Source organism: Ursus maritimus, unplaced genomic scaffold, assembly GCF_017311325.1.
Source record: "Ursus maritimus isolate PB19 unplaced genomic scaffold, ASM1731132v1 scaffold_36, whole genome shotgun sequence".
In the NCBI taxonomy this organism is placed as follows: Eukaryota; Metazoa; Chordata; class Mammalia; order Carnivora; family Ursidae; genus Ursus; species Ursus maritimus.
Window position 1 is genome coordinate 21,454,644 of NW_024426230.1, and position 12,079 is coordinate 21,466,722.

At 35.2% G+C, this 12,079-nt stretch overlaps 1 protein-coding gene across 1 annotated transcript in view; it reads right to left on the bottom strand.

Moving 5' to 3' along the window:
- The window catches only part of MDGA2 (MAM domain containing glycosylphosphatidylinositol anchor 2), a 364,476-nt gene extending 363,651 nt beyond the window's left edge, over positions 1–825 (bottom strand). Inside the window, exon 1 of the mRNA XM_008694362.2 lies at positions 639–825. Coding sequence (XP_008692584.2) covers positions 639–825 — 187 coding nt within the window. The remainder of the gene's footprint in view (positions 1–638) is intronic.
- Positions 826–12,079: the final 11,254 nt, after the last annotated feature.

Here is a 12,079-nt window from a genome sequence, read left to right on the forward strand (position 1 = left end):
GTAAGGAGACCAAGAAAATTTTAAGTATACTTGCTAACAGCAAAAAGTGGAAAAATGAAACTAAGAACCTAAATAAATCAACAAGCACTTCCCAGGTGGCAGAGCATTGCCCAAGGTACTGATTACTTTCAACAGAGCTGGATCCCAAACAGACTCCACCTGAGATTTTGGTCGTTCCCAGGCTAATTCAAACAGTAGCGCGTGCGCAGTGTGCGAGTTCACACAGAGGTCAAGTAAACAAAACAAGTAACGTCTGTATCGCATGTTTTCCTTATGAATCACAAAAATGCCTTTATATACTTCTATACAAAGATAGGAAGTATATACATTCAAACCCTGACGATCATTGGTGGGATTATCGTCATATTTGTCTTCTTGTTACTCTGGTTCTTAAATGTTCTATAATGAAAATATTACTTTCTTATAAAAAATATGAAAATTCCTAATGGAGACTCTTTCTTCAGTAAGTATAGTAAATGAGCTATAGTCATCTTACATACTTTCTATCCTCAACTGAACAGAATGCTATGTTTTGGAACAAATCATAGTTTTTCTCGATAGACAAAAAAATAGACTTCAAGCTGTAGGACAGAAAGCCATAGTAGACTTAATCATAGTTTTCTGGGAAAGTTACTTACAGTACACATCCACTCTGATTGACTTTATTGCTGGGGACCCCAAGCCATTCTCTGCTTTACAGTAATACCGGCCTCCTTGGTGTCGCTGAATATTTGTAATCCTCAAAGTCTCATTGAAGACACTTGAGTCTTGGAATCTGTCAGAGGCACTTCCAGCTGTTTTGGTCCACCTGATCTGAGCAAGCATCAACAAAGATTGTTACTTTAGGTTGGTTTTCTCAAAGAAAAATCAAATAGCCATTACTAATTTGAAGAGTTCATGTTTGGAGATGCTATATGCCATTCCTGGCAAATTATTGGAAAAAAAATTTAATACGCACAATCGGATTATAAAAATCTGAATGCAATGTCATTATTGTATCGTGTATGTAACTCTAATTCAATTGCATAATATTCATGAATAGCTTAATCAGTGTGGGGGGCAATATAAAAACAAAGGGAATTAGAGTTAAATATATGTAATATGTTGGAAATATGGATTACTCTTTTTGTTGAGAATTTAAATTTTTCTTCCATATTTTTCAAACCCTCCCAAGGTACTTTTTATTTACTTAGTACCGGTAGACTCTTAATGTCTTTTCAGACATGTTTCATTATTTTATTTTAAATTTCCTATTTGATTTGGATAATTTAAGCATGTTAGTCTTAATGGTTTATTGAGATTATGTGTAATTATATATACCTGGCTGTTACAAGTGGTTGTTTTTGTTTTGTTTTGTTTTGTTTTTGTTTTGTTTTGTTTTATGGCTTTGCTCTAATAAGTCTACAAATAACTTGTCTGTTTTGATAATTAGAATTCACTTTATATCAATAATTATTTTCAAAAAAATGTGCAAACTTTTCCAAAGAGAGCATTTCTATTTAACTGCCAAAACACTTTGAATATCTAAAACATTTCATTATAAACAATAACATTCTCTTAAACACAGCTGTGTACAACAGACGTAGTTTTGGCTACCAATAAAGACTGGCATTCAACTCCAATTTTGTGTATCTTAGTTTATAAAACCTGAACAAAAGCCACATAATGGTACTGTAAAGTGATACCAAGGAGGAAATAAAGAGGATTTGGTTTTACTTCTCTCCTTGTCCCACGGGATAGGATATTTATTTTGTTTGTTTTTATTTTTAGGTTGAGAAATGGTTGATAGAAATCCTTGGTCAAACATATAAGAAGAAACATGGAAAAATGCAACTAAAGACTGAGTCTTCAAAGCTGAAATCCTATAATGCTGCCATCATCTATGCTATTTTCATATAATGCTAATTAAAATTTATAATCTAATGACATTAAAAGTATTTTTTAAAAGTTCTCCAATCGTTAAAATATCAGTATGAATATAATCATGTCTGTCCTGAATTGTGAATGAAATGAAAATGTTACTTGGAAATTTATAAAACTGAGTAATTCACAAAAATAAATATCAAATATTCATTCAGCATCTTCTATGTGTATATGGAATATATACAAAAGTAAATGGCAAGACTCCTGACTGCAAGCAATTTATAAGCTGGTTACTAATAAGCTCATTTAAAGATAATGTGTAACAAGGGCACTGATTTTTTGCTGTTGTATAGACAGATGATAATTCTATGATAATCATCATTTCTAGGATATAATCTGAGACAAATAAAACACAATCCCAATTAAGATACCAAGGTGTTTTTTTTTTAAACTATCATAATATAATACAAAATTTTATAATATAAAGTTGATTTTGAATAATCTATATTTCAGATAATAAAATGGAAGTTCAAGATAAAAACAACTTTGGAAATGGCCTAGCTCTTTCAGATATTAAAAATGTTATTAAGGTATAGTGATTAAGTTGGGTTATACTGGTATGGTGGTAGAAATCATTCAGGAATAGGGGATAGAGGAAGCAAGAGTGTGTGAGTGTGTGAGTGTGTGTGTGTGTGTGTGTGTGTGTGTGTAAGAAACACAGAGAGGAAGACAGAGGCAGAAACAGAGAAAAGAGAGAAAAATAGGGAGGAAAAAAACCCCACAAAGCAAACCAGCAGTTATCAACCTTGTTGGTCTTAAAATGCCTTTATACTCTTAAAAATTATAAGGGACCCTAAATAACTTTTGTTTATTTAGATGGATTACATCCATTCATAATTATTGTATTAGAAATTAACACTGAGGCAATGTTAAACTGTGTATTATTAACTCATTTAAAATTATATTAATAAATTGGTGACACCTTAACATAAGGAACATTTTTAGTCGGAAAACTATTTTCCAAAACAAAAAAATAATTAAGTAAAAAACATGGAATTGTTTCATAGTTCTGCAATTTTTTAAATACCTGGTTTAGTGAAAAAGAGCTAACAAGATAACCATATGACCTTCTACATGCAATCTGCTGCAACGAGTTGCTTTGTTTCAAATACATGAAGGAAATCTGGCCTCACACTGATTTTTATTTGGATAAGGAAGAGTATTTCAATAGCCTTTGCACATAACTGTGAATAGTCTTCTTTGATAGTACGCTAAAACTCCACAATGGCAGTTTTCTGACTTTTGTTTGCAAAGTAAATTCTCAAACCACATCAGTGAACTTTCTGTATTCTGTAACGTTAAAATTCACTGGTTTATCTTGCGTATATGATTTTATAACATGATGCATTAGTCGTTTGAAAATATGAATTCACTGAGTTACGCAGATCTTCCAAATATTCACACATTTCATTACATAATACCAAAAAAAAAAAAAAAGAGCAAATTTATGAATCTCACTGCCAATCTTTTCAGAAGAGTCTTTACGTGTTGGGAAGCTATCATGCTTACGTGGGGAAGATTTTCCAAAATTCTAATTTTTCTCCTAAAACTGAATCATATCATTAGTAACAAATATGGCTAAGGTGTTTTCTTTGGAAACACAGGTTCACTTCACTGATTTTTAAGAAAGTGTTTGCCAAATACCCAAGTCTGAATAACCATAGTTTGTATAACAGTCATCCTTTTATGTTCTATAAAAAAAGTGGCAAGTTCAGTACAGCACTCAATCACACATGTCCTTTACCTGGAGACAAACTCTGCACTTTAGGAAGTAGCAGAAATGCTATACAGGACTTCTTTATCTTGTTCCACGGAATATTAAAAATAGAGTACTCAAGTTTGAAGATGTTCAAATGTGATCATTTGTACTGATTTATTGAAGATATTCTTAGTGACATTGCTTTTGTTTGTTTTTCACTGTGAGTGCACGTTACGAAGAAAGTAGGGAAGAACACAGACTGACCGTACGATTTGGTGCCACAGTGTTGTTTTGTGCTATGGTGCCACCTGTTTCATCCACCAGTGCTTTGCACCATCACTGCAAATGCAACAGTGGACAAAAATAACATTTTCTTCATAAGCTTCCTGTAAAGATCACAAGGTCCCCCTAGAGATCTAGCAGCCACACTTCAAGAAACACTGATTGTTAAGAATACAGAAACAGACATATCTATGTCTGTATCTATCTCTAGCCATTTATTGTTTAATCAGTGGTGTTGGGGCCACTAACTGTACATCAATAATAATAATAATAATAATAATAATAATAATAATAATAGCTGACTCTCTAACCCACCCTTCACATCAAAATAAATTCTCTATGCAATAGAAACAATACTGATAATATCTTTGTATTGTTGAGGTTTCACAGTCAGAACTGGAAGGATAAATTGGCAGAAGCTTCCTTTCTGAAAGAAAACTTTGTCAAAAAAATGAAAACACGTTCACACTTTAACTTAGGAATTACCTGGTTAAAGTTTACTTTACTATCATTTGCTTAAGAATGCAGAAAAATGTATGTATAATAGTATAACACTGAAAACAATATAAATATCAAATAATAGGGAAGGGGTTATAAATTAACTGATTCTAAAATTAAATTGAATGTAGTCATTAAAAGAACTAAAATACAAAGTATATTATTAAATTTAAAAAGAGGAACAGAAGAAAATATTCTCGTCTGTATAAAAAGAGTATGTGTGTGTATATGTGTATGCATATATACTATGCTTGTTAGAATTACACACAGAAACACACAGAATTTAACAGTGATTAACTATGAGTGGGATTGGAAAAAAAAGATAGTGAAAATGTATTCTTTTATAAATTTTTTATTTAAAAGTCTTACTTATACAATTTATTTTACCATAAATACTGTGTTTATTACGTTTTAAAATAAGAAATATAATTCTGTAGTGAAATATAGGAAATAAGGGAAACTAAAAAAGAATAGAAAAAATGAAAATAATCACTTACGAAAATTTTTCCTTTTTCTCTCCTTTAAAAAACTTAATACTAAAAGGAAATATTATTGAGCCACACAGAAAGACATGTCCATGCATTGAGGGAGCTTACCAAGTTAAACACCTCACTGATGAGAAAAGAAACCTCCAGAAATACTGTCATTAAAGTTGTGACTTCAAAGTCTACAAAGACAATGGTATAGGCCTCCAGGTAGAAGGAACAAGCTGTTATAATTTGTTGGAGCCTGCTCACTTCCTAACGCTGACTCTCTCCTTCTTCCATAGTAAGTGAACCCCAAATTATTCATCAGACATGGGTCGCCCACGACAAAGACAAAGACAACATTTCCCAGCTATCTATTCATCCACATTCTTGCCAGTGTGTTTTGAGCAGAAATGTGCTCATAGCACTCTACATTTTGCTCATTTCTGCACATTCCACTGGTTCCTGTCTTGGACTATGAGCTGATTTGGAATGAAAGTCCAGCACAGAGAAGCATAAAACAGAAAAAATCTGAATCTCTGACATCAAGGAGTGGCACCTACCTGCCCTGAACTGTTTATACCCCTGGGCTTCTACATGGGAGAGAAATAAAATTCTAACTTGTTTACATCATTCTTTTGGGGGGATTTTCTGGAACTAACAGCCAAATTTAGCTCTTAACTGATAAGCCTGGGGTGGTACAGAAGGTCAACTTGTCCTCAGGAATCTCATTTCTAATGCTGACAGCTTGAAAACAGTGGATTAGCATCAGAATTTACGGAAAAAGGGTGGTGGGAGGGTCTCTATCCCATATGGAATAATCAAGATCTCATTCATCCAGTGTGAAAGAAAAATATTCAGTGATATGAAAACATGGCATAACCTCAGCGTTCTAATAATCCCACCTGACAAAAACACGTGAGACAATACTTTAATCACCCAATGAATAAACTGAATCTGTGGGTTTGGTTTTGGAGAAGATATAGAAAAGCATGTGGTGGTGAGTGATTAATATATGTCCATTTAGTGGGTAAGTATAGTTTTTCTGGGTAATAAACAATTTAAGTATTAAATGAAGTTTTTAAAACCTAAAGAACATAGAATAAGGGGATTTATAATATCAAAATCTTGGAGTTTGAGGACACAAAGGGGAGGTAAAACTTACTGACTTATGGAGATGGAAGGAAAGGGGAGGAGAAAAGTAAGTTATACTAAAGTCTTAAGATTTAGGAGAGTTAGAAGGGGAAAGAACGTGCCTTTATGGAAGAAACTGTAGCTATTTTGTTTACAAATAATAATAGAATCATAAGCGTCTGATTAAAATAACAAAAAAATACATAACTCCATTAATGGTAGGGAAAATGAGAAACAGGGGAATGAGTGGGAGAATAGAAATTTAATAACATGAGCAAAAAAAGAGCAAAAGGAAAAGAGAAAAATATAATTCTAAATAAAAAAAACATAGAGTAAGATGGAAACAATTGCATCAGTCATAGACTAAATATGAATAGACTGAATTTACCCATTAAAAGGGTCTGTTAGACTGGATTTATTCGACAGAGATAGAGACAGCCAGCGAGAGAGGGAACACAAGCAGGGGGAGTGGGAGAGGAAGAAGCAGGCTCATAGCGGAGGAGCCTGATGTGGGGCTCGATCCCATAACGCTGGGATCACGCCCTGAGCTGAAGGCAGACGCTTAACCGCTGTGCCACCCAGGCGCCCCCTGTTAGACTGGATTTAAAGGTAACAAGTTTATATGCTATATATATACACATTTTGATATATAGCATAATATGTATTATATATATTCAACGTGTGTGTGTGTGTGTGTGTGTGTGTGTGTGTGTGTATGTACATATATACATACAGATAAAGTGACCAGGAAAGATTGGTAACCAAGACTGGAAACCAAGACTGGAAAAGAAGGACATGGTCATGGACAAAGCGGTAACAAGAATATGTAAACTAAAATCAATCAATTAACCAGTCAATCAAGAGTGGCAATATATACAATAAGATTAAATTAATAAGAACAAATTAACACTTTAAAACACTAACTGGAAAAGAAGGTCATTACTTTCTGTAACATTAAAGGTCATAATTGACAGCAAAAATATACTGTCATGGGGCACCTGGGTGGATCAAGTGGTTAAGTGTCTGCCTTGGGCTCAGGTCATGTCCTGGGATCCTAGGATCAAGCACCACATAGGTTCCCTTCCTTGGTGGGAAGTCTGCTTCTCCCTTTCCCTCTGCCCCTCCCCCCAACTTGTGTTCTCTTTCTCACTCTCTCTCTCTCAAATGAATAAATAAAATAAAATCTTTAGGTGTGCCTGGGTGCCTGAGTCGGTTAAGTGTCTGCCTTCATCTCAGGTCATGATCCCAGGGTCCTGGGATTGAGTCCCACATTGGGCTCCCTGCTCAGTGGGGAGCCTGCTTCTCCTTCTTCTTCTGTCCTTCCCCCTGCTCGTGCTCCCTCTCTCAAATAAATAAATGAAATCTTAAAAAAAAAAAACACCTAAAATCTTAAAAAATATATATTGTCATTAATTGGTATGCAGTAAAGAGCAGCCAAAGACATAACACAAACAAAATTAGAAATGAATTTGAGAAACATGCAGTTGCAGTGGGAAATTCCAATACATCTCTCTGAAAGCTATATATTTTTCTATTAACTTAAAAAATAGCAAAGACAAGGAGGAACTGAAAAATATAATCAACATGTATGATATAACTAATAAAATATAAAAAAAACTTTCATACATAGAACACATTTTTTTTCTTATGTCCATTAAACATTTACAAAAATTGATCATGTAGTTGGAAGCAGAAAAAAATCTTAATTAAAAAAGCAAAGACAGTACAGGCGATGTTATCTAGTCTTAATTAAATACAGTTATAAATAAGTTATCAAAAGATGACTACTACATGGAAATCTAGACATTGTCAAAGAGAAAATTAAAAGGAAAATTGCGAGTGACCTAGAAGTCAATGAATAGAAATCATCTCACATTAAAATCTGTGAATGCAGTGAACAGAATACATAGAGGAAGATATAAACTGTAAGTACCTTCTATATTAAGGAACAAATGCATGAATAGATAAATAATAAATAAATAAAACAAGTACTCCTCTAATTTATTTTAATTTAATGTAGGTTGCTGGGCTCTAGTCTAACCTACTGCTTGTCAAGCCACGCAAGTAGAACCAATTCATCTTCATTTTTAGTTTCTTCTCCCACAGATTCTTGTGAGCTAGCCTGGCACGGACGTACAGAAAGTCATTGGGGAAACAATAAAACAGGAAGTACCACAGGAAGACCTTCTGGATAATTCAATGCTGCACCCCCAGAAATTAGTTCAGTAGATAATCTACATAGATTAGTACTAGTACTACTAGAACTACTACTAATACACATCTGTTGAATGAAAATATGGGACTTGAGTTGGAACTTGAGAGGTTGGTGGATATAATGGTGAGGATTAGGTTCAGCCGTAAGAGAGACAAATCAACAGTGATTCATATATGATGGAAGTTAAATTCTATCATGTAAAAGAAATCTGGAGTGATGCGGGCCAGTGCACATTTAATGGCTCTATCAGCCCTCCCTACCATGTGTTGCTTGAGCTCGAGGTCCAAAATAGTAGCTGCAGGTCTAGTTTTCACATCCCATTCCCAGCAGAAGGAAGGAAGAAAGGACAAAAAGAGCCAGCTACTTGTCTTTCACAAAAGTATCTAGGATGCTGCCTCATGACACTTCTGCTAACATCATATAGTTACATCCCATCCCTAGTTACAAGAAAGGCTGGGAAATGTATCCTCTACCCCACATAGCACCTCCCTCCCAAGCCTCTGCTAAGATCTGATGGTTCAATAACTCTGGAAGGGAGGAAGGAGAATATATGAGACTACTGCTGCTCCCACAGTGGAAATAAAAGATGGCCAATTTTCAGATACGCTGCATGATTAAATACGACTGTGTTTAAATCCTGTTACAATGACATTAAACAATCATTTCCACGAAATAACATGAACAGAAAAGAAAGATACTTCAATTTAGGAAATACTTTCATCGTAACTCTACCTAATCTGAACAAACAACGTGAAGACCCTCTTAGGTTGCAGAACATAACACTTAGCTTAGGGTTATCCAACTCCCAACAAAGAATTTTCTACTTTGTTTTTCCATAGAATGAAATTTCTGAAACATCATTGCTTTTGTGTAGCCTTAAATAAAATCACTGTGAACTGAGATAACTCAAGAAAATGTTAAGAACCTGAAGCACAGGTTGGAGATAGACACGGATAAACCCAAAAAAGTATATTACATAGATGCTATGAACACAATAAAGACTTAGATCTTGACAAAGCTAAGATTTGTAGGTCTCCCCCCTTTAATTAATGTCTAGTGAATGAGGCTTTGTGAACTGAAGCTACTTTCTATCAGTCATCAAGGAGTCAGGGCATATATACTCAGGTCAATCTGTAGAGACAAATCTGAGCTTTGTCCAGGCCTTATCTGTACTCTGAAAGATGATCCCTCATCAATTTAAAAAAAAAAAAAAGAAAACAGAGAAAAAGTAAGATAAAGATCATCTTGGGATGCCTGGGTGGCTCAGCTGGTTAAGCATCTGCCCTTAGCTCAGGTCATGATCTCAGGGTCTTGGGATCAAGCCCCATGTTGCGCTCTCTGCATCTCCCTCTGCCTCTCTCTCTCTCAAATCAACCAATCAATCTATCTATCTATCTTTATAAAAGACACCTCTAAAAAAAAAAATCATCTAACCTGCTATAATTATTGGTGACTGGCCACCGAGGCTTTGGGAGCTAAACAAAGCTAGCTACAGGGTATCAGCCTGAAAGAGCATAAGGGGATATCTATGGTAGGTGAGTATGAGCAGACAATGTTCATTACAGTTTTGAAAATGAAGGTTATCCTCTTATCTTGCATTAATATCAGGGAAAATTACAGAGGAAATAGTTCTCTTTGAATTATTAAATACAATAAATAGAATTCTGAGAGGCACTGACTCTAGATCATACAGGTTCAATTTTTAATAAGTCATATCCATCTACCATAAATTATAGCAAAATGTCACACTTGCTTATAAATTTGATTTTATAAAAAGAACCACAATTGTCTGACAAAGCAACAAAAATATAACCTGAAAACTTCTATACTCTATGCATAAAACATTATATTTTTCTACTATGCTCAGAATATTGGAGATCAGTCCTACTACCAACATTACTACTACTATTACTAATCGCAACATAATAGACACCTTTAAAGGATCTCTATATGCTAGAGGTACTGATACTTGTCCACAGTGAGATGAGAAAGAATTTCTCAGTGTAAGTAGCGCAAATATGCTCAAAGAAGCAATAAGGAAAGGTAAGTCTGAACATCAATAAGGGATCTTCTCACCCACCAGAGAATAGGAGGGTGAGGAGGGGATCATCATGGTAAACACGCTGGGAATGGAAGGAAAATCATGGGATGAAGACATGGGTATTTCGGAACATTAGATATGCCTTAAAGCAGAGAAGACTTACATTTTCTGATACTCTTTTTGTCTGTGGCCTTTGTTTGGACTTAAAACTTTCAACAATTTAACTCCTATGTGACTAAACTGTGAGAGAAACTGAATAAATGTATGCTTACCCTTGGCAATGCCAGGCTTCCTAAACGTATACAGAAAACCACAATAGGGCCTGTATGCGTTATTTCAAACCAAAGGTGGTAGAGAGGGTAGTGCATCCTGGTGCAAATCAATACATGCTTATAAATACAAATAGCTGGGAATTCATGTAGACTGCTTCATGGAAGGGTCTTATGTTGTGACATAACCAAGACATTAACCATGGACTCCACACAGCCAGTAACAAAATTTTACTTCTTTAAAATTTACAAGGGTGCCTGGCTGGCTCAGTTGGTAGAGCACGCAACTCTTGATCTTGGGGTCATGAGTTTGAGCCCTACGTTGGGTGTAAACATCACTTAAAAAATAAAAATTAAAAAAAATTACAAAATGCTTTTATATTCCATCATTTGATTTTAAACCCATGACGGGATTTAAAAGGTAGGGAAATGTTTTCTCCCCATTTCACAGCTCCAGATCTTCTGGGACTGTGTGATTCTGTGCCTTTGTACCCCGGCTCCTTTTGACCTGAGAATTCCTCACTCTACTCTTATTAATCTCATTAACTCCCTCTGATCATCCAGAAATCATTTTATTAGAAAGCCTTCCCTCTCCCATAAAACTCTATTATATCTGTCCTTTCTGTGGCCATAGCACCTTGCAATCCCCTCTACAAAAGTACTCATCACATGCTATAGAAATTAGATATTTATACGTTGTCACAGATAACTGGTTCTGCCTGATTCTCTCAGAGTCCCTTCACCCTCCTGTCTGAGGCTCCCTAGGATTCCGTTTTTTAATGCAAGAAGGTCCTTGGGCTGTGGAGTCAGTTTGCTCTCAGAGGCAGTCTTGGAAATGCTTCAGAGTTCCTTCACCCTATGGCTCTAAACAATGAAACAGTAGAGTTGGATATGAAAGCCCAGCACCCCGCCTCCAGTTAGGATAGATCCAGAAGCATATTTTTGCCCTCTAGAGTTCCTTTGCAGGATCCAGCTGAGCCTAATCTCCTAAAATTACACCCCTGCCCTCCTTCTTCCTTTCCCCACTCTGGCTTTCTTGCCCCGTTAGCAGTTTCTCCTAAGAGCATTTCCTTAATAAATCACTTGCACATGAATGCTTATCTCAAGCTCTACTTCCAAAGAACCAGACCTAAGACAAAATTCTTTTGCCTTTAACAAACTGTAAACCATTGTTCTTGATGTTGATATCTCCAGCCCAAAGCACAGAGCCTGGGACATAATAGTCATTAACAAAACCGCTGTTGCTTGAATGAATTCCTAGCACTCTAATTCTGCTGACAAGGCGAACATTAAATTAGACAAAATCCCACTCCACAAGGCACTTACAATAGAGTAAGTTCCAGTTAACTGAGACGTTGATCTTTTATTATAGACTTCAAATGTAAGTTGAGTCTACTCATCCACTTTCATTTTGAAATATGCACAAAAGGATGTTTATTTAAATTCTATAATTTTTAATGAATTTGTATCAATTCATCTAAATATTTTTGCCCATTACTCTTTATAAGCATAGTATTTTATTTTGAACACGGGTGGTTGAAGCTAGAGGAA